This window comes from Sparus aurata, chromosome 8, assembly GCF_900880675.1.
Source record: "Sparus aurata chromosome 8, fSpaAur1.1, whole genome shotgun sequence".
NCBI classification, from domain to species: domain Eukaryota; kingdom Metazoa; phylum Chordata; class Actinopteri; order Spariformes; family Sparidae; genus Sparus; species Sparus aurata.
This window is the reverse complement of record NC_044194.1, coordinates 5,123,636-5,150,542: the sequence shown is the minus strand read 5'-3', so window position 1 is coordinate 5,150,542 and position 26,907 is coordinate 5,123,636. Positions and strand designations below refer to the sequence as shown.

The following is a 26,907-nucleotide window of genomic DNA, read 5'->3' as shown; positions in this document are numbered from 1 at the left end:
GCCTCCGGTGCGATGTGATCCAGGCTGGTGGAGTGTGCGCGTGTGTGTGCGCGTGTGGAGGAGGTAACCTGATCGAGGGTTCAGGTGGCGCGCGACCAAATGTCACAGCCCCGCGCGCTCCATCTATTGTTAAACACAGCTGAAAACTGAGACTCCAGATTCACGTGGAGCGTTTTTTTTCTTCTTCTTCTTCTTCTTTTTTATTTAAGTCCTGCCGGGAGAGGAGGGGCGGTCAGCTGTCATCCTCCTCACTCGGGTTGGCTTGAAGCCCCGCGACGAGTAAATAATATCACACCGATGTGGATCGGAACCTGGGAACGCTTCATGGCGGCGTACAGGAGGAGAAGGAGGAGGAGGAGGAGGAGGAGGAGAGGTTCGGGTAGAAAACAGTTTGTCTTTAGGTGTCCATGTGCGTCCGGATGGTCCGCGATGGTCTCCACGGGCAGGTGCGTTTCTCTGCACACACACACGCAAAAAAAAAAAAAAAAAAAAAATCTCCCCCGCGAAAAGTAATCCTACCTGAGCAGCAGAAGCAGCTCTCCCCCGGGTTGGACTCGCACACGGCGCGGTGTGGCGGATGCTCTGCCGTGTGTTGTTATTCCATCAGGAGCTTTTTTCCCTTTAAAACGCCGCAATAGCATCGTCCGACCCGCTTGTCACCGCCGCGCGCAGGGAGGAAACCCAGCTGAGCTCCGGGGAGGAGGAGGAGGAACCCGCGAGCAGCGCCGACACCAGACAGAAACAACATGGTTCAGTTCTGTGTTGTTGTTCTGTTTCTTTTCTGTGTGTGGCGACAATGAAACAACGTAACAAAAAAAAAACCGGGGGTTCTCCTTCCTTTTTCCACTGCACAGCTCCGTACGCCCATCAATTGAGCATCTTTAACGGTGCGGAGCAACCTAACCTGGGCGGGCGGGCGGGTTGACTGACGGAGCCCGGCGTCCAATAGGAAACCTCGCAGCGGGTTCCGAGGAGGCGGGACCACGAGGGCTCGCTCTCACCGTTGCTTGGTACCCGTGTAATCCATCATCCAATAGCTGAACGCGCATCCCTGAAACTTGTTAAGGTTTCATACTGTTCCCCATGAATTCGAGGCTCAGTGGTGATTTGATAGAAATTAAGATTTTGAAGAAATGTGCTGTTAAAAAAAAAAAAAGAAAAAAGAAAAGGTAATGATTTGAATACACTGTCTGCAGGGCCGGAGCCAGGATGTTAGAAACACTGAGGTCATGCCCCCTCCACACATCCACACATCCACCCCCACACACACACATACATCAAGACAATGTGGAGACTGTTATATAAATCAAAGCATTTCTCTGCATTTTGACAGGACAGATAACAGCTTAGGGAATAATATCAGTGCCAGCAAATAAGACAGAAGAAGAAGAAGATAAATAACAAATATACGGACAGAGGACGTCGATCAATGTGCAGACTGTCATCGTGATTTTGGGATGTGTATATAAAGTTGATTTGATTTTGAAATACCGACACTTTGAACTTATTAACCAGGCTAACACTTTATGATAATCATCATGAAAACATGGTTAATTTATAGTTTATTAGATCTAGTTAAAGTAATAATCATGTAAATAAATACATGAGAGAGGCGGTGGGTCATACGTGACGTAGCAGTTTTGTTCGTCCTGGTCTCTGCTGGCGTTGGGAGGAAACAGTTAACGTTGCTGTTAACGGTCGTGGCCCGAACAAAGAACGGACGATGAAACTTCCAAAAAAAAAGGCGTCTCTGGATCTCTGGGAAGCACCGAGGTCCAAAAATACTTATTACCGCTTCCATAAATCTTGATATTGCCATGTTAAGTAAATCAAAGGTTGTAAAGGTTAAAAACACAAGTTGCAACTCTCTTCTGGCCATCCAACAATGTTTTTACATGACCTACACTGTAATAATTAACCATTTACAATGTATTATGAACTTCAACTGCAACTTTCCAATAAACAATCACTAATAAATAGAGTACAACGCATTGAATTGCTTGTTTACAGTTAAATAACTGTTAAATACAGCTTAATTAACCATAAAAGTGCAGTTATTAATCATATATAATAGTTTATTTTACTGATATAGGTTTAATATGACCTCAGTGACCTCAGTGGGAGCGGCGGCGCTGCATCTGTGGACAGTAATGACTGTTTTTGTGTCACATCTCTGAAATCAGCAGGCGGTTTTATTTTTGATATTCCCCTTTTTTTCTGATATTAAATAAAAAAAGTCTTTTTGTAGAGCTGACCCGTCTTCTCACTCTCAGATGAATAATAAGCGCGTGTAAACATCTCCAGCACTGCATCTGAAGAGTTATTCCACATATAAATGATTTTTTAATTTGACTGAAAGAACATTCCCCTTAATTGGCTCTGCACTTCCTTACAAGGCTCGTTACAAAGTAATTACACATAATGTGGCCTCCAGTTTGCAGTGTGTGTGGTGACACCCTGCAGAGACGAGCGCTTGACTGCCGCCCGCTGGCCGAAGATAAAAGAGCAATGACTTCATTAAATGCCAGCAGCAGAGAGTCTTTGGTGCTTCGCTGGAGCTCGTCTTTGAAGCGAGGTTGGCCTGTGTTTCAATTCCATGAGTTGAAATACATTCAACATACATCTACGCGCCTGTCGGACTATTTTCAGAGCGCGCGTTCATGTCAGCAGCACACGATGTCTTTTCACATCAAACAGTTCGACTTGTCGCAGCAGAAGAAGAAGAGGAGATGGAACTAATGTCTTTAACGATGGCTCTGATTGTCCCGGTAGAGTGAGAGCTTATGATCAGGCCGGTGAGCTCGAACAGAACCTGGACCCGACACGAGGCTGAACGTTAGCGATTCTACTCGTGCTTTTCCGAAAACTACAATAAAAGGCTCGTGTTCGAAGACTTTGCTCACACTCGGGTGTTTTAAAAGAGGTCATATTGTGCTTGTTTTCAGGTTCATGCTTTTATTTTGGGGTCCTAGTAGAACACGTTTACATTTTCAGATAACACGTTATTTTTCTCATAGGGTGCATCGCTGCAGAATCTCTTCTTCACACTCGCTGTGTCTCAGTTCAGGGTCTGCATCCTTCGGAGGAGGATTTGAAGGCCAATTATGTTACAAGGCAGCGTGAAGGCTGTCCCAATCTGAAGGCTCCTCCAAATGCTCCTTTTATTTTCTGTTTCTGGAGGATGCACCGCTACGATCCTTCGTGGCCTCACATATCACAAGAGTCTTTGCGCGCCGAAAAAGAAGAAAGAAAGAGAGAAAATGGCGACATCGCGTGACGTAGATGGTCACTTTCGCGGGCCTGGGCGACAGAAATCGTGACGTAAGGGTAAAACAAATGGAAAATGCTCCAAAGGCTAGACCGTCCCATTTAACAACGGCTGACGAGGTTAACAAGGTCTCTCTGAAGGACTCGCCTTCGAAGACCATAAAGTCCGAGTCCTTCGAAGGATGCAGACCCTGAATTGAGGCACATTAACTGTGTTTTGGTCGCCCTGTTTTAGCTACAGAGTGAGACATCTCGCCCCTGTTCTATCTTTGGTGGGAGCTGCACATGTTCTTTACTTAACACCTGTAACACAGTGACGCAGGTAAGTTACAGGTAGGCGATCAGGCTGTGCAGGACTTTGGGCTTTGCAACTCTACAGACTTTTAACATGCACAAACATTCGACATAACTATAACAAAGGAAAGATAAAAAAGCATAATATGACCTCATTAACTTATTCTGGCTCATCAGAACTCAGGCTGATGTTGGGCGGAGCAATTCTGCCTGCATGAGTGATGTCATCAAACTTGATACACTAAGAGGATAAAAGCTGTTTAATAAATTCCTACGACATACTAATTAGAAGCAGGTTTCTGGTATGTAGAGCGCTAAAATTGGACAGAACTAAGATACAAAAAGCAGCAGATATGCATAAAAATAAAGTTTTTTTATGTGCTGTTTGATTTCCATTATTCTTCTGCACTTATATGCACAAACAAACTGATAGAGCTGCTCATGACACAGTTGCATTTCAGGAAAAATAAAATCCTAGTTGAGGCTCTAAAGTGGCGACTCATCTTTTTCTTTTACTGATGTCTAGTTTACTAATTGAAAATACATTCTACTGTAAAGATTAATATAAATACACACTGTTCAAAGTCCTAATATTAACAAATACACTGTGTTTATGAGCTTAAAGAGAAATTATTCATTTGTGACTAAAGTAGTTTTGATGTCGCCTGAAAAGGTCGACCTTAATCTTGAAATGTCAGGTTTATTGTCCACATTTTGACTTATTTCTTGAGGTGCATCATGACAAAAATGCCGACCTCTTCTCATATTTTGGCCCTAACACTCTTCCGTACTTGTGTAAACTTGAGCCTCCTGCACAGTTTTGTTTCCTCCGTCTGTATTTCAGGGTTTTCGTTTGTGATCCAAGAGTCTTACCGGGTCACAAACATGCAGATGAAAGGAAACTCAGATCTCGATCACGATTTTTAAATTAACTTAAGTAGATTACATGATTACATTAATGTTAACCTAATTAGGAGTAAAGTTACAGACTTGAAAACATACTTGTTTGCTTCTTCCGCCCCTGTTGGACGACAACACCATGAAAGGACCCATTCTACAAAATGATCAGTTTTATTTTGGGATTAGTACTTTTACTTTTGGGACTTTCATTCCTGCTGGAGAATTTTCAGACAATGGTATTTCTACTTTCAGTGAAAGGGAGAAGAAACTAAAACTTAGAATTTGAATATGTATGATGTTAATGAGGTAATAATGCAAACTCAGATATTTACGTGAATAAACAAGCTGTTCTTTAAGCTCCGTTTGTTTATTCAGCCATGAAAACAAAGACGGTGTGTTTATTTAGTTTGTTCAGGCAGAAAAATTGAAGATCGTTCTCTTCTGATTCAAACATCGTCCCTGAAACAACACAGCGCACCCTTAAAGGGATATTCCGGTGTAAATTTAATCCATGGTCTAAATCACTTTGAAATTGTGTTAGACTCCCTCTCGAGAGATCAAGTTAGCAGACCGTTAATTTACGGAGTTTTATCAACCTCAGAAACGACCGCACGACAACAATACACTGCAGTAAATGGATCCAAATATAAACCGCCACCAAAAAGCCACAAATAATGCTCAGAACAGCACCAAACTTCAGCAACAGTACAAATAGGGTCTCAGCACATAGTCCGGGGCATCTAACCTCCGCTAGCTTAGCTGGATTTCTATTGTGAAGCTTAAAACAGATTTCAACTCTCCTCCATCAGCTTCCGGGTCGGGGAAGTCCCGACGCGACGATTACCGAGTGCGATTAGAAATGCTCAATTCCGTTCTTTTCCCTGTCCGCTCTCGATAATAACTGTTATAAACTGGCAGGTAAGACACATATGAACTTTGATTGCTTTTCCATGGAGTCATAATCATACATTTTCATCCATGAGCCGCGGAACTCTACTGCACTCGGTAATCGACTCGTCGGGACTTCCCGTCAACAGGAAGCTGCTGCAGAAGAGTGGTAAATTTAGTCAGCTTTTCAGTAGAAATCCAGCTAGAATCCAGAGGTTAGATGCCCCGGACTATGTGCTGAGACCCTATTTGTACTGTTGCTGAAGTTTGGTGCTGTTCTGAGCATTATTTGTGGCTTTTTTGTGGCGGTTTATATTTGGATCCATTTACTGCAGTGTATTGTTGTCGTGCGGTCGTTTCTGAGGTTGATAAAACTCCGTGAATTAGCGGTCTGCTGACTTGATCTCTCGAGAGGGAGTCTAACACAGTTTCACGGTGATTTAGACCATGGATTAAATTTACACCGGAATATCCCTTTAAGTAGAGGATCTGAGTGCTTCCTCCTCCACTAACAGAAACTACTGTACACCTTTTGCATGTGGAACTGGGACGCTGAGAATAGTCTCGGTTTAAGTAGTGGCACCCTGACAGGTGACACGGAGTTTAAAAAAAGCGACGTCAGGAGGGAGCTGTCAGTCTGCAGACACCCACACACGGTCCTGACGGAGAAGACGTCTCATCAGGCAGATCGGGTGTAAACACCTGAGCGGGTGACTCATGGTGGGTGTGAAGGGTTTTAAAATAAAAAGCACTGAAAGAGGGGGAAGACACTACCGATGCCTCTCACACGAACCTCTGTATCATTCTCGTTGTATGCTCCAAACATGCGGTTTATCCCCGGTTTACTACATGTCCAATCATCCAGCTGCAGCTATGATCGGCCATTGATGCCATTATGAATCGAGGTAAAGGATCAAATGGCTTGAAAGAATATGACCTCAATTTAGTTTTCCCCCCCCTCCATCACCACAGCTGCTGCCTTCTGAATCTGTCGGACGGCAAACAGTAATCCTCTCTCTCTCTCCGTGGATTAATAATGTAATCTTCGGAGCAAACACCGAGCGGTAGATGAAATGCTTAGGTATTCATCTGAGCTGTATTGAAAGCGAGTACTTAGAGATTGACCTCGGCCAAACATCATTTAACGCTGAAACAAAAAAAACCAAACTTTCGAGGCGTTCACCTTGCTCGGGCCGTTGCAGGGAAAACTGAAGGTGTTTCATCACTCACGCCGGGATCCGAAGTCATCCAAAGTGTGTAATCGAATGCCTACATGCCCCGTGTTTCTCTCCCTTGGCTGCAGGACATTATCACGGGCTTCCTTTGAGGGCCCGGATTCTGTTCCCTCTCAGCGTTTGATCATCTGACTCGTGTTTGTCAGACTGAAGACAAAAACACAAGTCTATTTTCTCCTCGGCTGCTGCGCCTGATATTCCGTCTGTCTGCTCCTCCGTTATTTTCCTTTTCATCCAAGGGCAGGCAGGCATCCAAACGCACAGCGAGGGACCCGAACACTTTTAACTCACATTAAAAAAAAAGGTAAGACAGAAAGTTGCACACGCTGCGAATGGCACCGTTTATTGGAGAAGGTGTAAAATGGCAATAGATTTAATATCTTTCAGGGAACACGAGTCTTTCTCAGTTCCTTCTCCCTGCCTTCCTTTCCTTTCATGCCTGCAGGAACATCTGACATCCAGGTCCCACCTCCACCCTCCTCCTCCTCCTCCAGGGATCTACATGCTTGGATGAGTCCAGGGAAGAGGCGGTGTGCAGCGGGATGATATGGACAGAGAGAGGGGGGGGGGGTTCAAGGTGGGCAGTGATAAAGGTAAAGGGAGCTGCTGTCTCCTGGGGTGTCGCCGGGACCGAGCCCACAGGGAGGAGTGAATGCCCAGCTGGCTGTGACAGGTGTCAAAGTGTGGCAGTGAAGTTATGATACCGCTGAGCGCAGCCGAAGGGAAGGCAGAACCAGAAACTCAGTATGCAGAGAGCATCGTACCGTGGCGGTGTGTGTGCATTTCCAACAGACAGGCGAGCGAGGAGAAGCTGGCCTCTTTAAAAGAAGCTTTAAACCAGCAACTCATCTGATCTCAGACTTGGTTTTTAAAAATGTCCGTCCCCTTATTAATCCAACATCTGCTCGTTTGTCTGTCTTTGTCTATCTCCGCCTCCTCCAACCTTCCCTTTTTTGCACCAGCAGCTCGCCGGCTTTGACGAGAGGTCGGAGCTAAAATGTCGCAGGGATTAAGGGGTTTTACCTCCTGCGCCCTGCCGGATCAGCTCCGCCCGCCCTCTGTGCCGGAGCCGCCTCCTCCTCCTCCCCAAAACAGGTGCGGAGTGGCATTTCTTCCAGCTTCGCCGTGCCCTATTGAATTTCCCCTTCTGGGGAGATAGCATTCCTCCATGTTTACAGATGAGTAAAGAGGGAAATGTGAGATATGGGGAGGGGGGGGGGGGGAGGAATGAGGAGAGAAGAGGAGTGGAGATGAAAGAAGAGAGATGCATTGAGGGGAGAGGGGAAGATATGGGAACATTTGTTTTCTATATTTTGGTTAAATGGGCCTTCTCCTCTGTAATAGCTCGGCATAGTGGCCCATATTTTATGTTTGTCAGCACCAAATGCACGAAAACACACATTTACAGCACAAATACCTTGTGAAAATGTTTGAAAATTCATGAATTCAAGGTTTTACACCTCGACTTTGATCATTTCTTACATTCAGCCTCCACCCTGCATCCAGAAACACGCGTACTAATGACGGACACGTGCACTCGTCTGCAGCTGTTTCCTCCAAATACGCCGAGGCAAGTTTGAAAACGAGACGCCTCCGGAGACGTTGGAGTTCAGACGTCACGTTAGCTTACAGCTGCTGCCGTGTTGAACATCATACTCGGGGAAAAAGTTAGAGTAACGACCTCTCATGCATTCACTTATCCTGCTCAAGCTTCGCCTCGCAGACCTGCAGCTACTGGACTTCCTCATAGACAGTCAGTGCGTTTACATGCACCGCTTGGTCGGATTACAGCCATAGTTCGACTATGCTACTCAATCAGACAACTGCAGTCGTCCGAGTATACATACCGGTGAGAAAATCGGATTATTGGCCGGAGCATGTCATACCCCGGTACGCTAGGTGGCGCTGTACACATTTCAACTAGTGGTAACAGAAACACCTCCAGCTGACCTCTTTACGTCACCAGCAACAACAAACTGCCTCGACATTCCAGAAAGATGGCGTACGAAGCGCGAGGAGAAGCTACATCTTTGTACATTTCGTATATGGTGTACATGATAATTACACAAACTAGATGCATAATGGCGCTCTTTCTTGCGGTGATTTCGGAGGAAAGACACCGCCGTCCATCTACTTCCGGCTCACGGCCCCGGGAAAGAAATCTCACGCCTGCCCAGAACGCAGAAATCTGATCCGATCTGATGGAACATAGAAGAACGAGTAATTCGACTGTCAATCGAATAATCTAGGTGTTTTAATCCAACTACGAGAGGTATTTTATAGGAGAACTATAGTCGGACTAACACAGTAATTCGGTTTTCTTGACTGTCATGTAAACGCACTGAGTGGCTCAGCTGTGCACCTCCACAGAAAGCTTAACACAATAAACCAAAGTGTCTAACGCAGCGACATTAAAAAAAGAAATATCCCTGCTGCCAGTGTTACATTAGCTGTATCCATGTTCTTAGTCATAAAGTGTTCAAAAGACATCAGAAGTATGATTTGTGTTGACAATCTCCTGGCCTCGTTCTCAAAAAACCCCCCCAAAAAAACTCCAGACTGTATTCATCAGCGAGCCGCCGCAGAAGCTCCAGCTAACTGAGACTAAAGTGACTATTGTAGCGCTGCAGTCTGTCTTTCATCCAGACCGAATATCCACGCTTGGCCTCCTTCTCAGATTCATCATCAGAAAAGGGAGAGAAAAGAAAAAAAAGAAAAAACAGCAGTCGCGCAAAGTGAAATTCAACCGACTCATTCATTATGTTTTGTGCTGCGAGTATGAATGTGCTAAGAGAGAAATCTAGGTCATTTCTCCATCATTAGTATGCCAGCCAGGTGTAGCGCAAAGAGGATTAGAGGGAAGTAATGCCAATGGGGCTCTCTACGTCTATCTCTCCTTCCTTCTCTCTCTCTCTCTCTTTGTCTCTCTCTCTTTCTCCCGCGCTCTCAAACCAAACAATCACACTTAAGTGCTCCCTTCTGTCACCTCAAAGAGCGTATCCATGACAAGTCGTCCGCGGCTCGTAATAAAACATTCATGTATTACCCCGGCTCTGACGATGAGCTTGTTTCGAGCCCATTACAGCGGGGATATTTCCTTAAATTTCTATTCTGACATTACGCGAGATCGTAAAAAAAAAAAAGTCAAGGTCGGCACATTTAGTCAACAGGTACAATACACGCTGTAAAGTCCTGCGTGACTTCTACAGAAGGTTGTTTTTATGGGCGTAGTGTTGAATGAGTGTGAGCCGCAGAGACGAGCCGCTGATGACATTCATGAGAACAAAAAGGGAATTTGGTGGAAGAGGAATGAACTACAGCGAGGACAGTACCTGTGATTAAAACACAAGTTTCATCACGATACGATATTATATCGATTCTTCCGACAGCGATACGATATTTACCGATATCACAAAGTCTGCTACCAGGCGCTCGCTTGTCAGGTGGGGGTGGATTCTGCAACATCGACATTCAATGTCGTCTGACCAGCAAGAAGGTTTGAACGTCTCATCTGAAGTTTTGAAGGAAAGAAGAAGAAAGAAAAATGTAATCAATGTTTGATAAAGTATATTTCGTGGCTCAAGTTTCGCTCCGAATAGATTAAATCAGCAGCGTTTTATAAACCAGTCAACGTGTGGAGGAGGTGAAGAAAACAAAATCTGCGAAACCTCATTAAATTTTTACCCTCCTGAAACAGGTAGGCGTCGGACTGAATATGAGATGACTCTGGGTAATTAAATGTGATGTCAAACCTGACTACAAAATGTAAATCAATTACAAATAAAAGCACGGAGAAAAATAAACACATTTACCACATTTTTCACGTTTTCCCATCTCAGAAGTTGATCAGTGAATTCAAGTCTTCAGTGACTTTCTAAACTTATAAAACTATGGCTGGTTAACTCCGCTGCAGCCAAAAATCGGGCCTCTCGTGTACTGTGGCTAACGTTAGCCCCAAGACTAGCTGCCCCCCTACGATGATGTTGGCCTAATTTATGCAATTAAATTCAAGATACGTACTCTTGTACTCCCGTGCAAATTGAGAAATGTGGTAAAGATAGCTTCCCTGTTAACGTTTGCATTTCTTCAGACTGTCTCTTCCGCCACTTGCCGTCTTCTCTCGGCTACAAACGATTCCATCCGTTCTCTTTTTGAGACACTTTTAAATCCGGAGGAATTCATTTTTATCTGCGGCAGCAAATGAGAAGCGGAAGATCCCGGTATGTCGAGCTGAAGCTCATTAACTTTAGCCGATAAGTTACAAGGCGCCGCTGCTAAATGTAAAATTTATGCCGCTATGCCTTCAACTCCTGATTCACTTTATCTTACTTTGCCATTTTCCTGTCCCAACATTCGACAAATGGCATTTACAGAGAGTGACATTAAACAGTCCTTCTCGTCCAGTTCCGATGCCACGTCTTTGTCTTCAAAACATCAAGATATATATGATGTAACGCGACATCGATCTGTTGTACACTGTATTCTTAATTAATTTAAAACTGAACACTGCGACTCTCCATACTTCCAAGGCCCTTGACTTCCCTGTATAACGTGCACACATGACTACTAATAGTTCTGCGTGTTCGAGCGGTTGTCCCGTCGATTGCTTTATCCTCATAAACACAAACTGGTTTAGTGCTTGACGCGCTCTCGACAGATGGCATGAGCCTCGAACGTCCTGAAGGTACTGAAGAGGCAAAGCACGCGCAAGGTCACGGTTAAACAGAGAGTGGTACTACTGCATGTTATTTCTGTATAATGCTCTAACTGTTGCATTTTAAACGAGACACTCAGACGCCCGACACTGACGCAGAAGATGTGCATCCGAGGCCCGAACCTGCTGGAAACTCTCCGTCACCACATGCTCTTTGGGCTGCAGACGGCCCCAAAGTGGAGCCTCAAACCGACCGACCTGTGGGAAATATTACCGTGATGCATTGGTCCAGCCCAGGACAGCCTGGCCCGGTGAATCCAGGACAGATCAGAGCCTTATTTGTCCAGAGACAAGACACAGCAGGTGTTAAAGCTGAGTGCTTCAGCCTCGGCTCGTCCACACACACACACACAAAAAAAGGGGAACCGAGCAACAGTGGAGGACGGCTGAGAGGTTAGCAGCGTGGGGATTAAGAACATCATAAGAGGAGACATTTGGGCTGGAAGCATTTGAACCAGAAACCTGGGGCGCACACTGAATCTGTGAGAAAGTAAAGGCTTTGCAGTAACAAGTAAGTTCAGCTGGCTGTGTGTCTCTGTTTTTTCTTTTTTCTTTTTTTTTTTAAAATAATAGAGCCAGGGGGGAGGAGGGGGGGAGAAAAACCCTTTTGCAATTTTCCATGCTGGATGCTGTGAGAAAGAGAGAGAGAGCGAGAGATCAAGGGCGCCGAACAAAGAGGCAGAGAGGGAGGGGAGGAAAAGATGTTCTTGTGTTCCACTCGCAGTGAGGCGGCAACCTGTTCAGCACTTTGTAGCTTCCAGTCACTTGCGAAGTTGCTACTCCTTCAGACTGTAGAGTTAAACCTTCAAAGAGTTTTGCTGGGGCAGCTTAAAAAAAAAAAGAACAAAATAAAAAACGTCTTCCTCTCGGTTTGGTATCAAAGCTTACAGAACTAATTACTTCCCTAACCTCAACATGTGGTGAATTTGCTGCAGGAAGCAATTTCGACATTTTTTTTTTTCTTCCGGAGAGTAATCTTGAGGCTAATTGTTCCGTTGGCTTTACAACCCTACAGCGTTAAAAACAACGGGGCTGTTGTTGATACAACAAAAATTCTGTAGTTTAAGGCCGGCATACAAATATGGAGACGCTCAACGAGAACCCCAGCGAACGTCTAGTCTATAAAATGTTGAAAAGAAAAGTGGAGAATGCTCCTCACATTTTCCCAGAGTCCAAAGTCAAATCGCTTCTTTTGTCCAACCAACGCTCCAAAACACAAATACTCGTCTTTACCAGCAAAAATGATGAAGAAAGATAGTTAATACTTACATTTTAGAAGCTGGAACAAGCAAATGTTTGACATTTGTGCTTGAAAAATGGCTAAAACAATTAATTTATTATAAAAAGATCAGGCAACCAATCAATTGATCGAGTAATCATTGCAGACAAGGCATGACTGTGCATGCTTACTGCTGAATGTCCCGTATAATCCTCATTTTAATGTTTACACCTTTGTTTTGTGTGTCTATGAAACGATGTTTACATGCTTTATCGTTTAAAAAGCTCATGCATTTTCTCATGCAGCCCATTTCTGCAGCACCTCTATTCACCCTCTGTCTGTTATTGGTCCGCTCTCACAAGCCTGAGCAGGAACCGCCCGCGATGTTTCCACATCAGCTCTGTGGGTGTTTTTTGCAGCCTTTTGATTGTATAGTTGTGACATCACAACCGTACGTCAGTCCTGACAGCTCGCTCAAAGACAGTTTGTGAATACGTACTGTGTGCATTTTTGTGTTTTGATGCCCTCACAGTATTTAAGAAGCAGGTCAGGTGACAGGACAATTAAACCCTGAGGACATATATGCTTTAAAACGCTGTCATCCCCTGACTGACAGCACATTTAGGGGATGCTATAAACGCGTAACAAGGTTACAAATCTCAAAAACTGAAGGGTGCGACACTATTTCAACACATCGATTCATCGACCAGCTCTAGTTGAAACACACGTAATCGTAGTCCCGCTGCACAGATGCGCCCCGTTGCAAAGCCTGCTGGCACGCTGGAAGAAAGAAACGTATAACGGGCATGAGAGCGCGGTTCATCAGCGGTGCAAACACGATGCTTTATCTCACACAGCAGGTGTGTGGATTACCTTTTTAATTGGATCTTTGTAAAAGCCCGGCAGAGGCAAAGGCCTATTGTAGTCACTGTTGAAAGAAGCATGATGGAACAGGGAAAGGGCAGAGGGACGAGCAGAGGAAGGGAGGCGCGTTTCAATCATTTTACGTGCGTGCTTGTGGAAACACCAACCCAATTACCAGCGAAACGGAGCGAGGATGATCAACACACACACACACACACGCAAGCGAACAATCACACACATGCACGTAGACAAACACAAGAGTACGAGCTTGCTCTTTTGCAGTCTCAGTACACCGCAGGATATTAGCTGTATCAGTGTGTGAATGTGGAAGGGGACGGTTAGGATTGTCCTCCGTCCCTCTGGTCCCTCTTATCTACAGGAGGCAATACATCAGGACTAAAAGCGACGAGACCCAGTCGGATTAAGAGTCAATTGAGTCTGCTAGTTGTAAAACTCCATGATTCACATCTCCGTTTGTGTCTGCCGCAGCCAGGTGTAGTTCAGCACCACCTTAACGTCGTCATCATGGCAGCAGAGCTCCTTCAGGCCGCTGGAGGCAGAGTGGAGCGGCTGGAAGAGCAGACGACGCAGATGTCAGGGATGCAAATGTCCTCCTCCACCTTTTCCTCCTCCACGAGCTCCGCCATGCTGCGAAAAGTCTCGCAGGGCCTGTCAAGGTCCGCGGAAGGTAGGAGAAACCCAGCAAGGTCGTCTTCTCCCCATCTGCCGCGCTCTCTAACGGAATCTTTCTTCATTAGGAGACACGAGCAGAAGAATCCTCCGACAGCGTATCATAATAATGAGCACAAGTAAAGTTCATAATGGCGTAAGATGGTGAAAATAGTAACTTTTAGTGTTTTAAACCTCGGGGCACGTTGGGAACTAAATGATGGCGGGGTGCCATTTTTAAGCTCCCGGACAAATCCAGACCAACAATAAAGCTAATTAACTACATTATGCAGCGCTTCAGTGCAGCAAACAAACATTCAAAGTCATAAAGATAACATCACATTTGCATGCGAGGCCGCTTTAGCAAAGTTTGCACATTACGATGTGGACGTCCTTTTTTTTTTCCTGTCTCCCCTCAGAGCACGCCGGGGTTCAGAGCAGGACCTCAGCTGTGGTGGAGTTCTTCAGCCAGGTACAGAAATCCCCGCAGATCCCCGAGGGAGAGTCCGTCCCAGATTTTGAGGAGAAGCTGCGCCCCATCACTGCCCGGGAGGGTGAGGTCATCTCGCAGCACCTTGAAATTTCAGGAAAACGCCCTCTGCGCCCCCTTAACATCTCTCTTCACATTGCATTATGAACTACTGTGAGCCCCTTGAGACGGAAAGCTAATTTTAGATCCTCGCCCAATAGTTTGCCTGGAAACTCCAGATGACACCAGGGAAGTGAAACTTTGCTGCTACGTGTAAACTTTAGAGAACCACATTCCTCTCCGGGCGGAACCGTTACTGGTACTGTAAAGCCGCTCTGATCAAAGTCCTGACAGAGACCTCACAGGGCTCAAAGACACCGTGATAAAAGTTTGTGTGAGGCTAAGGACCTCCACCGAAACAGAACAAGAAAAGGGAAGAAAAAAAAAAGGTGCTTCTGCTGAATACTAGTGCCTGTTGTGCATAAAACGGTTGGTGTTTGAGCCTCGTTCACCTGCGCTCTCCCTGTGAATTATAGATTTAGAGGCTTGTGGAAGATAGATTGTCGCAACACTGCAGAGTATTAAAAGCATCAATGGGTTGACCTTAAACTTATTGGTCTAAAAAGGAAAACGGGCAAAGGCGAAAGAGCTTCAGTGTGATTTAAAGGAGACATATGATGCTCATTTTGAGCTTCATAATTCTATTTTGGGTTACTACTAGAAGAGTTGTGCATGCTTTGTTTAGCTACTGTCTCTTTAAGGCCCCTCCTCTCCAGTAAGAGGTCTGCTCTGATTGGCCAGTTCAAACACGCCCGACCCAACAGAGCAGCTGCGCTAAATCGATCCAAGGCTCGGGATAAATTATACAAATGTGCGACATGATGACGTAGTGTGATGTCACAAAGTCACAGAAATAAAGGCGGGGCTACTGACGAGGCGTTTGAGGAGCAGCGTTTCGTGTGGGAGAGAGGAGCTTCTGTTTGACCTTTGATTTTGACACTTAATTAACCTGTCGAATATGTTCTTGATTGATCGCTTAGTTGTTTGGTCCATGAATCTTTTTACATGTACAGGAAGCTGTATATTTATGAGATTACAGCAGATAACACGCGTTAACCTCATCTGTCATTCTCAGGTGGAAGTGCATCGTTCAGGGCCAAGGTGACGGGGACGCCCAGGCCCAGCGTTCACTGGGAACGGGCCAGCGGGACCCGACTGTCCGACGCGACTAAATCCTTCTTTGACAACATAAACAATCAGCACATTCTCAAGGTTTGTCACGACAACGACGCGGCTCATATCAGACCTGATTGGAGATTAAAGGGAGTCACTGACAGCTTTTTGCTTTTGAAAACCAACCAGCGGCTCCGATTGAAGACAACAACGGTCCTGAAATGTGTTGGTTCTGATCCATGTTGAGCCTCTTTAATGTTCCGCGTTGATCAAACGATTGAACCATTTTGTCCGCCATCGTTGCGCCGTTTGATAAAACTGAGCAATGACTAATGTGACAAAGAAGTGTTTGAGAAAGCCGCTCAGTGTTTGTCAGTCACAGCACACACACAGTTCTCCTATAATTTCTTCCTTTGTGGCTAATAAATGTTTCCAGAGCGAGCGTGCGATTGGAGCACTCGTATCTGCAGGTGTCTCAGGTGCATTTAAACCTGATTGCGCTTCCTAAGATACAGTGCAGAGTCAAAACACAACATTTTAGAATATGAATGTGAGCGTGACAGACTGTTGCAGAGGGCATCGGCTCTGACCAGCCTTTCATTAAAGCCTGGAGGGAAGGAGGCTCTGCCATCTTGGTGCTGTCATCTCAGACAGCAGACCATGCATCATGAGGAAAAGTAGCTAGAAAGAAAAAAAAAAACTCTCTCTGATCCTTTTATCTATAACCACTCTGGAGTGGATTTAGCGCTTTCTCTGTACCAGCCGGGGAGCTTAAGTGAAGCTTAAATAGCTATTATAAAGCAATTAACTTGTGGGTGCTGACATATGCATCTCCCCTTGCCATCTGTTTCTCTGGTGAGGGATGACTGTTAAGTTGTGGCGCTAAATGTTTACCGGGCATTTCCAGCGTGGCACTGCCTCCTTCTGATGCAAAATGCGTACTGCAGGAGGGGGGGTTTCAGGTGACCTGATGATGTCATGACTAACGACTTTCAGATCAGGAACCTGACCCTGGAGGATGCTGATGTCTACGAGTGCATCGCCTCCAACGCGCACGGAGAAGCCACCTTCTCCGTATCGCTCGCTGTGACAGAAAGTGAGTCCGCCCACGTCATATCGTACACTTGTGTGAACTTTTCTCAACCCCCGTGATTTTATTTAGTCTGCGTGTGTTTTCAGGTAACGTCTGAGTCTGTCTTTGTTTTTTCTAGATCCAGCGCTGGACTTCAAAAAGATGCTGAAGAAACGGTAGGAGCCTGCTGTCTAATACTCGCCCTGACACTCCCAAAACCTGTCAGGATCGTGATGGAGCTTTCTCTGATCCACCCTCATGCATGCATCCAGAAATATCTACAAGACGAGATCTAAAGAGCCACAGTGTGTGTGTGTGTGTGTGTGTGTACCAATGCTGCCACAGCTGCAGGGGGGGGGGAAAAAAAAGATGCTTTCCTGCTGTCATGTCATGCATTCAAACACACGTGCTCCAATTGTTTTGTCCTTGTGCAGGAGTGTGGAGAAAAGAGAGGAGAGGAGGCCGCCTACAGAGGAGGAGATGCTAAAGATCCTGGCCGGAGCCGACAGGAAGGACTACGAGAGGATCTGCGCCGAGCACGGCTTCACCGACTTCAGAGGCATCCTCAAGAAGCTGAAAGAGATGAAGAAGAAAGTGGAGGTGGAGGTGGGCCTGTCACACACGGCGCTCGTTCACGTAGCCCAGGATCACACGAGGAAGAGGGAAAGGTTTTAGGGATGTGACATGAAAAACGGCTTAAAATAGAGCACAATGGAAAAAAGGTAGAAAAGAACAAAAGCTTAATGTCAAACAGCACAGCCACGGCAACAAAGGCACGCATGTCGCACAGCAACCCGTGTGAATTACGGGGAGATAGCTTGCAGTGTCATGTTGTCACTTTTCATGTGTGTTTGATCATTTGGTGTTTTTCCCCAGATGGTGCGCGTGCTGAAGCCCCTGGAGGACGTCACCGCCAAGGCTGACACCAACGTCGTCTTCGACACCATCCTGGAGCTGAAGGATCCCAACACCAGGATGCAGTGGTTCCAGGTAAAAAAAACAAAACTGACGAGCCTGTGCATGCACACGAAGCATCCCAGCGACATATAAAAAGAAAACACAAAACTGATCATCCAAGTGTGCTGTTTCACGATTCAGGGCGCGGAGCTGCTGCGGATCCAGTACTCTCGTGGGAAATACGAAGCGAAACAGATGGGGACCAAACACATGCTGTGCATTTCCAGCGTGAGCCTCGCCGACACGGGCACCTACACTCTGCAGGTTGCAGACAAGAGACTGTCAGCGAGGCTTTACGTCATAGGCAAGTGCACAAAGTCCTTCCCAGTGCTCGTAACTCTCAGAGACACATTTTCACACCCTTATTCCTTCCTTTCATCATCGGTTCCTTGTCCCATCTCCTCTCAGGACATAAATAGACCAAATTAATCATTTCGTTTTTTTCGACCAGTCCCAAGTAGTTGGCTGTCTTTAGATATTCCTCTGAACACCCACATGTCAAAGTGCCGCTTGCCAGATGTGTTAGTAGCTTATAAATGCTGCTATATCCAGGGACGCACCACAAAAACAGCAGCACATCATCGGAATCTGCCAGTAAAGGCTTTAAAAAGAAATGTTGGTATCTGCAGAAAATTCAACAAACATCAGTGCCGATATTTCATGCTGGTGAGATGAGCTTTGATTGAAAATTGCCAGTGGGCTGTCACAATAAGAGGAGGTATAATAATAAGTAATTTTTCAGTCGCAGGAGAGACTTGATGTTCTCTGCAAATTAGGTGGAATACAGGAATCAGCTGAAAATTGGCAGGAGCATCTTTACATATAAGAGCAGCAATGATTCAGTATCCTGCATCTGTAGTTATTTGGCATGAACTCCTCTCCAGCGAGGTGTTTACCTGATTTGGTTAATTAAAGAAAAATGTCTTTTTCTCTCTCTCTCTCTCTTTCTCATCTCTCTTTCAGACGAACCTCTGAAATTTCTGTCTGACTTCAAGCCCAAGAGAGTGACGGAGCGCCAGACCGCCGTGTTTGAGATCCGTCTCTCGAAGAAGACGGACACGCCGCTCGTCTGGAAGGTTTGCACGTCACTCAAACATTTTTTTTACACGTGTCATTTTCCCATCTTGGACAAGCTTCAAGAATTTGCTCTCTTAGACCATTTCTAGGAGTTTTCTGCATCTGAGTAACTTTGATTAAAAAATAAAACACAAATTCTCAGCGAACATGAACACCGGGGAAATACAGGAATATGGAAATAGTTGTTTTTTTCCCAGATGTGTTTGTGTTCTGGCAGGTAAAGGGAAAGGAAGTGAAAAGAGATGAGAAGTTCGACGTGTCTCTGTCTGAGGATGGTCTGACCTACACCTTGAAGATTAAAGATGTGAAAGTCAGCGACACCGGCGACTACACCGTCAGCATCGGAGACCTCGCTGCCACCGTGCCACTTTTCATTGAACGTACGGAGTACTTTATGCTCTTCGCCCTCGTAAAAAAACTTTTTTTATGTGTGCTAGGAGCTCTGTGTGTTCAGCTTTGTTATGCTTATTTTTTTTTTTTCCCAAAAGAGCCGTGTCACCCTGTTTTAGTGGAGCCAGCATTTCTAAGGAAACAAACTTCCCCCCTCAGACTCGGTTGGAGATGAGCAGCACTGCCTCTTTTTTAATTTTTTACACTCCCCTGAGATTAGAGGCTCTCGTTCCTTCGTCGCTATGCTAAACAACATCATCTCCCCCTCCATCGTCCAGCGTAGACGTATGGGTAGCGTAATAAATCCTCCCTTCCTAGTGCTAAGTTGAAAGTAATCCAACCAAATCCCTCCTCGCAACACGCTCATTTATTACAGCGCTGTCTAACAAGATGCTTACTTGCCCAAAGGTGCAAGCTGGGGCATGTAAATATCTTCACAAGGACATGTGGCTGTCCTCTGGGGTTTGCAGGAAACAGAGGCATGGTAATTGAGGTTGTGTTAATTACAGTTATTCATGAGTCGACTCTATCTGTTTAGTTCTCTCCCTATAATTCTGCCACCGAGGTCTGCTGTATGTGTTGGATAAATGTGTATCATCACTCTTTAATCATGTTTCCTGCATTTTGGATTTGTTTAGAGCGAGTTTGCATGCGTTGACACTAGGGGTGGGTAAAAATATCGATACGGCAATATATCGCGATACTTTGCCGCCCAATACAATATCGTTTTTTAAACTCCAAATATCGATTTAAAAAAAAAAAAGTTGTTTGGATGCGAAAAATGTTTAGACGCGTTCTGAATGCAGTACAACGAGAGTGGCTGAGGTCTTTGCAAAATGGATTGCAAGTTAACAACGCCTCCGCAATTTAAAGTTGACGTTTGGAAAATAGCAAGAACAACGAGCTGGACAAAGAGAAGGTTACTGCCCGGAAATTTCATGGGAATTAATAAAATGGAGAGGCTGATTTGAATGAAATAGTTTTGACTCAATTTGTCCTCTGATCAATATCATCTGATGTACATATACAGGTACTTGTGTTTTCATCTTTATTTACATCGCAATATCGTGATACGTATCGTATTGTGACCAAAGTATCGTGATACGTATCGTATCGTGAGGTTCTTGCCAATACCCACCCCTAGTTGACACCCAAAAAAGTTTCACCTGAAGCACGCTGGGAAAAAAAAGGGCCAAATGAAACTCTGAAAAGTGAATCTCCGCCTGCTCCGACTTGTATGCAGGGATTCCCATCAGGTTCACCAGCCACTTGAAGAACGTCCGTGTGCAGGAGCGAGGCACGGCCCGTCTGGAGTGCGAGGTGAGCTCCAGGGACGTGCTCGTCCGCTGGCTGAAAGATGGGCGCGATATCACGGCGAGCCGCCGCTACATCTTCACGCGCGAGGGGAGGAGGGCAGAGGTTATCGTGGAGGACTGCGAGCTGACAGACGGGGGAGAGTACTCTGTCGTCTGCACCCAGGACAACGACGCGCACCATTATGTCACCTCGGCCAATCTGATGGTGGATGGTAATGATTTCTGTCTGTCTGGAGTGTCAGCCAAATAGTTTGAACTTATACAGCCCTTATAAGACCTTAAAAGATCATTACTAACATTTAAAGAGTTAATAACAGCATAAATACACACATTTGTGCTGGACAAAGACTTAAAAGATGAAGTGAATAGTTTATAATAACATTACAAGCATGTTTCTTGAGATTAATACATACTTTATTGAGCATTTATTAGCAGTTAACTATGCACATATCAGCAGGTAACAGATATACAGGGTGAACATTTTCTTATTAAGGTCAATAAATCAAATTAACAATCATATAATCAATTAATAAATATATTATAAAAGATTAAATATGTTTTTTTTATTCTTAGGCATCTGTAAACTGTTAAAGCGCTTATGGATTGACAGTTATCTTTGTTTATTGAGCTGCTAGAGAGTTTTTATCTCACTACATGCCAGCAATAATTAGGACGTTCATATAAACACTATGTAAGAGTCTATATAAGCCGTGTTTCTTTGTGTGTCTCCAGAGCGTTTTGCCTCAGTAAAGAGCGGTATGTCAGATGCTCAGTGTCCCACCGGCTCCCCTGCAGAGCTCTGTGTTGCGCTCGATGAGGAGAAGGTGGACGGAGTGTGGCTGAAGGATGAAGCGGAGGTAACGGAGAGGAGGGTTGAAGCGCCTCAAACGCATCCTGCTTATGTCAATCAATAATGGGAAATGTTTGGTCAAAGTCCCGTCTTTTAGTCTCGGTTGCCGTGAAATGTTGTGTTTGGTCCTTTGTGTTGACATTCAACAGGTTTCAGAGCTGAGCGGGGTTCAGGTGCTCAAACAGGGAGCCGTCCACAAGCTCATCTTCTCTGCTGTGACCGACGCCCACGAGGGCAGGTACACCTTCAGGGCTAAGGGGGCCGAGAGCGAGGCGGTGCTCACTGTGGCAGGTGTGTGTTCGTACGAGTGTCCTGCTTCTGTCGTGGAAACAAAACCTGAGTTCATATTTAAAATCCTCACAGTGTATTGTTTTTATTCTACCAGCAGGAGTCGCCAAAGTCAGCTATTTTCAAATGCTACTCACAAAAACTTCCAGACCTTTACTGCAAACAAATTGAAATAGAAACAGTAGAAATAACATCCCAGTCTATATTACCTCTGCTCCCCAGACCCTCCGGAAGTGGATCCCTCTGTGCTGGACTTGCTGGGGGCCCGACCTGTGACTGTGAAGGCCGGTCAGACAGCTGCCGTTAAGATCCCCTTCAAAGGAAAGCCTCCACCCAAGGTCACCTGGTACAAGGACGGAGCCGAGGTCATCGAGGACGAGAGGACCAAGGTGGAGCGCGCAGCTGACAGCACCTCGCTGGTGCTCAGCAGGTGACGGAGCTCCGCCCACTCACACATGCTATGAATCTTCTCACAGGTCGCGCAGATTAAATCACACGTACATATTTGTGTAAATATTCGCCCAGATGTGTGCGAGAAGACAGTGGAGTCGTCATGCTGCGTCTGAAGAGCGACTGTGGCACCGCCGTGGCCACCCTGCACCTGGATGTGATCGGTGGGTGACGACGCGCGTTTCACAGCAAAGTTTTCCTCGGTCTCGATTTGAAAAGCTTAAAAAAATGTTCGACCACCTTCCTCAGATCGTCCTAAGCCTCCTCAGGGGACAGTGGAGTTCCTCGAGCTCTCGGGAAACTGCATCAAGATGAAGTGGAAGGCCCCCCGCGACAACGGGGGAAAGCGGGTGAGCAGCTTTGTGGTTGAACGGCGTGCGGCAGGTAAGAAGTCCTGGACCAGGGTTGGAGATGTAGACAGCAGCACCACCGGCTTCAGCGATGACAAAGTGGAGGAGGGCCAGGCGTATCAGTATCGGATCAGAGCCGTGAACGTGGAGGGGATGAGCGACGCTCTGGAGACTGAGGAGGTGCGCGCTGGAGAGTCTGTAGGTAAGACGCCATCATCATCTCTTAAAACATCTGTGTGAAAGACACTCGGAGAGATGAAAGACATTTTGTTTTACTGAGCAATCATCTTCACCAGGTAGATTCAACTTTCTTCATATCTTGCGTTTGAGAACACTTCTCCCGTTTAAACCCACCCGCCCAGAACCTCCAGGCACCGCGTCCCAGCCCCAGGTGTCCAACGTCACCAAGGACAGCATGACGGTGAGCTGGACACCTCCTGCCCACGACGGGGGAGCCCCAGTTCTGGGTTACAACGTAGAGAGGAGGAAGAAGGGGAGTAACACGTGGATGCAGGTCAATAAGGAGCTGCTCACAGGTCAGACTGAGCAAACAATGATGATGATGATGTTTTGTTGCAATAAAATGCAGTAAATCACAGATGCAGTTGGATAAACACTCATTTTCCTGCTGTACCACCTTGTAATCAAACAGAATTGACTTCATAAACTTATTTTTTTTACATATACATGAATTCACGGTGACAGAAATCATGGGTGAGGCAAAAAAACATGATGAATAACGTTTAATTAAATCTAAAAATGCAATAAACCATAAAATAATTAGATTATATGGAATAATGCTGCAAAAAACATACAGAAAATGAAATGTTCACATTATTAAAAGTTACAAAAATGAACTCAACTATATATCAAACAGTGTTAGTTGTATAAAAACTGTTGTTTTTCTCCTATATATGTTAAAATAATTGCCATATATCATGTTTGTTGTTTTTTTGCTGTATTCACATGACACATATCCTCTGTTTTCATAATTAATTTGCATGTTTTATTGTTTTCAGACACTAAATTCACGGTGGAAGGGCTGCTGGGTGACGTGGAGTATGAGTTCAGGGTCACCGGTGTGAACAGAGCTGGAGCCGGCAGTCCCAGCACCGTTTCTAACTCTGCCCTGGCCAAAGACCCAATAAGTGAGTCCTTCGCCGCCCTATTCGTTTCCTCTCCTCTCCGTATCTGCGTTATCGACACTATCTGACATATCGAACGTCTCGTAGGAGCTCCCGGCCTGGTGAGGAGCCTGCATGTGTCTGACTCAACAAACTCCTCCGTGTCTCTGAGGTGGACTCCTCCGGAGCGCGGAGACGAGCCCTCGGGTTACATCTTAGAGTTTCGCCCTGAAGATGCCAAAGAGTGGATGAAGGCCTCCAAGATCCCCATCGCTGGCACCGCGTTCAGTGTGGGAGGACTTCAAGAGCGGATGAAGTACCACTTTCGTGTCCGGGCTGTCAATGAAGGAGGGGTTGGGGAGCCCATCGAGCTGCTGGAGGGTGTTCCGGCCATGCCTCCACCTGGTAATACATTCTCCCTGCTTCTTTTATCTCTCTCTCGCTTTCTCTATTCATTATTTTCTTTCCTACACAGTGGCGCCGAGGTTTGATCTCCAGGGGAAGCTGAAGAAGCAGATGGTGATCCGAGCAGGGACGACGCTGTGCCTTCACCTCAGCTTCACAGTGAGACACAATCGATTCTATCCATCAGTCCAATCGAATGAATTCCATCACCTCCATCCTTCCTCTCTCCACTCTGACAGGCCTCACCTCCACCGGTGGTCACCTGGTTCAAGGATGGCGTCATAACCGCAGGACGAGAAGTCGTCACCAAGAGCAAGCATCACTCCCAGCTGCTCATTTCAACCGCTCAGAGATCCGACTCTGGCGTCTACCGTGTGCACCTGAAGAACGACTACGGAGAGGCTCACTATGACGTCCGTGTGAGGGTTACAGGTAAGAGACGAAGGCTTGATTGTTATATTTCTTCTCCTCATCATCCTCCGTCTGTATTTACCTCCATCCCTCTTTAGACTTCCCTCCACCCCCGAAGAACCTCCGCTTGGAGGAGGAGGTTCCGGGCACAGTGACCCTGCAGTGGGATCACACCTCCGACTCGGCTGATGGCGATGACGGAGCACATTACGTCATCCTCAAACGTGACACCAGCACCGCCTCCTGGTTCACTGTGGCCGAGCGCGTCTTCAGCCGCAAGTACACCGTCACCGGACTGCTTCCCGGGAGGAAGTACTTCTTCCGGGTGATCGCGCAGAACTCCATCGGAGACAGCGATCCGTTGGACTCGAAGGAACCGGTCATCATCGCCAAGGAGAAAGGTGAGAGGCCGTGATGTGCATAAGATTGTTGAAAAACGCGCGCTAAAGTGCCCTCCTGGGAACCAAAATGTGTGCTAAAGTGCCCTCTTGGGAGCCAAAAAAGCGTGCTAAAGTGCCCTCTTGGTTGGCAAAACAAACTAAACTGCCCCCTTGGCTGGTTAAAAAATTATAAACTGCCCTCTTGGGAACAAAAACACACGTTAAAGTGCCCTTTTGGGAGCCAAAACGCCATTAAAATGCCCTCTTGGGAGCCAAAACACACGCTAAAGTGCCCTCTTGGGAGCCAAAATGCACGCTAAAGTGCCCTTCTTTTCGCCCCTGCCCTTCAAAAAAGTCTGTGCACGCCACTGGTGAGAGGGAAGACGTTTGAATGCAGGATGATGATATTGATCAGTGAGTTGAATCAACACTAGTTTTCTGTGTGCGTGTCTGTGTTTGTGCGTAAGAGTGCGTCAGCAGCCTTCAGCTGAAGGAGTACGCTCCGCCTTCACGTCAGGTGAAACCGACGTTCCTGCTGCCCCTGAAGGACCACGCTGTCCGCAGAGGCCACGACTGCAGCATGAGCTGTGCCTATCAGGGCATGCCAACACCGCAGGTATGATATGAAGGACACGGCTACAGATGTCAGTGCGGCGCATCCACCTGAAACAAGTCACCTGAGGTAATCTACTTCCTCTGCGTAGGCCTTCTGGTATAAAGAGGAATCGAAGATCTCCGACTGCACTCGGTTTTGGCAGAGCACAGCCAACGGAGTGTGCACCCTCGTGATCCCCACCTGCGGAGCCAAAGATGGCGGAAAGTACACACTGGTGCTGGAGAACCCGCTGGGGACGGCCAGGTGCTCCTGCAACCTAGTGATATTTGGTAGGCTTTAAAAGAGAGAGAGAGAGAGAGAGAGAGAGGGAGAAGGATGGAGGAGAGTGGAGTGATGTCACACAGGAAGCAAAAAAACCTCAAATACAGTTGTTTAAACACCATATTTTCCCTCCTACGTCACCCCTGCATCGATTTTCAACATTTTGGTCACAAAGATTTTGTATTTTGCTTCTTTTCACTCACTCCTCATCCGTCTGTATGTGTTGTTTCTTCCAGATAAGGATGACAAGGGCCTGCTGGAGAGCCTGACCGACCAGGCCAACAAAGAGAAGCTCATTTTCTAACACGTCTGCTCGATCTGTTGCCATGACAGCTGCACTTCGATTGGCCGATTGCTTTGCGCTTCACACCTTAGACATTTGTAATCCTTCCACTCACCTTCCCTACCTCTGGTAATGCATCAGATGTCCACCAGAGGTCAGACCTGCTCCCATCCACATTACTGCTCAGTGTGATGGAGGGATTTTTACTCATTAGCCAGCTCCCGCAGCCTGAGAGATTGACCTTCCTCTCTAAGTCACAAATGTTTTTTTTTCTCCTCTCTCTCTCTCTCTCTCTTTCTCTGTGTCTCTATAAAGACATTTGACTTGCATCTATTCTCGGGGGTTTCCAGTTTTTTCTTCTCTTCCCCAAATATGCTTGTTTCACAGTGTTTGCTGTACCAGGCCGAATGCCATGTCAACCGAGGGGAAGGGACAGTGTGTGTGTGTGTGTGTGTGTGTGTGTGTGTGTGTGCACGTAAAAATAACTTAATAGAACAGCACGCAGTGAGTGCAGAATATCCCCAAAAGCCACTGAACCAGAGTTTAAGAGTCTGAGGCTAGCTGGAGCAAAGTGGCACACACACACACACACTGCCAATTATGCAACTAGTTGAAAATCCTACTTGCCTTTAACGTGGTTGCTTAGTTTGTTAATCTGCCGAACATGCATGAGTCCAGCGCACCAGTTTTTATCCGAGCCCATCCTCTTCAAATTTACTAATTCCGTCCGGGGAATTCTGCATGGAGGACTGGAAAAATGCACATAAATAGAAATGATTTCACCGGAGCCACTGGGAGATTTTAGGGTCACCACATTTATCTTTTTTTTTATATCGTCTCTGTCTCGCACATTATTGGATTATTGGATTTGAAATATAACAATGAGAGTAAGGTGCTGACCACCAGCTTTGCAGGTATTATCACTCACACTGGATGAACCTGTGGAGCAGCTTTACTCCTTTTCCCTAAATTAAAGTAGTCTCCC

General features: G+C 46.0%; 1 protein-coding gene across 1 annotated transcript; it reads left to right on the top strand.

Moving 5' to 3' along the window:
- The first annotated feature begins 4 nt into the window (after positions 1–4).
- LOC115586366 (immunoglobulin superfamily member 22) lies at positions 5–26,255 on the top strand. Its single transcript, XM_030425348.1, has 28 exons — positions 5–446; positions 6,824–6,888; positions 7,030–7,679; positions 13,871–14,069; positions 14,470–14,604; positions 15,655–15,791; positions 16,689–16,788; positions 16,904–16,940; positions 17,199–17,370; positions 17,641–17,754; positions 17,863–18,025; positions 18,685–18,797; positions 19,016–19,178; positions 20,432–20,716; positions 21,237–21,361; positions 21,504–21,645; positions 21,865–22,072; positions 22,168–22,256; positions 22,342–22,644; positions 22,805–22,978; positions 23,462–23,590; positions 23,675–23,971; positions 24,042–24,130; positions 24,211–24,403; positions 24,481–24,783; positions 25,230–25,378; positions 25,467–25,647; positions 25,876–26,255. Exons 4-28 carry the CDS (start codon positions 13,907–13,909, stop codon positions 25,941–25,943), a joined length of 4,032 nt encoding a protein of 1,343 aa, XP_030281208.1. The 5' UTR covers positions 5–446; positions 6,824–6,888; positions 7,030–7,679; positions 13,871–13,906; the 3' UTR covers positions 25,944–26,255.
- The last annotated feature ends 652 nt before the right edge of the window (positions 26,256–26,907 follow it).

Bases quoted from the DNA above. Each gene is read 5' to 3' on its own strand.
- LOC115586366 (XM_030425348.1), top strand. From the start codon at position 13,907: ATGGCAGCAGAGCTCCTTCAGGCCGCTGGAGGCAGAGTGGAGCGGCTG. The intron at 22,645-22,804 runs GTAAGACGCCAT...CCACCCGCCCAG, and splicing joins GCGCGCTGGAGAGTCTGTAG to AACCTCCAGGCACCGCGTCC. The intron at 24,131-24,210 runs GTGAGACACAAT...CCACTCTGACAG, and splicing joins GCCTTCACCTCAGCTTCACA to GCCTCACCTCCACCGGTGGT.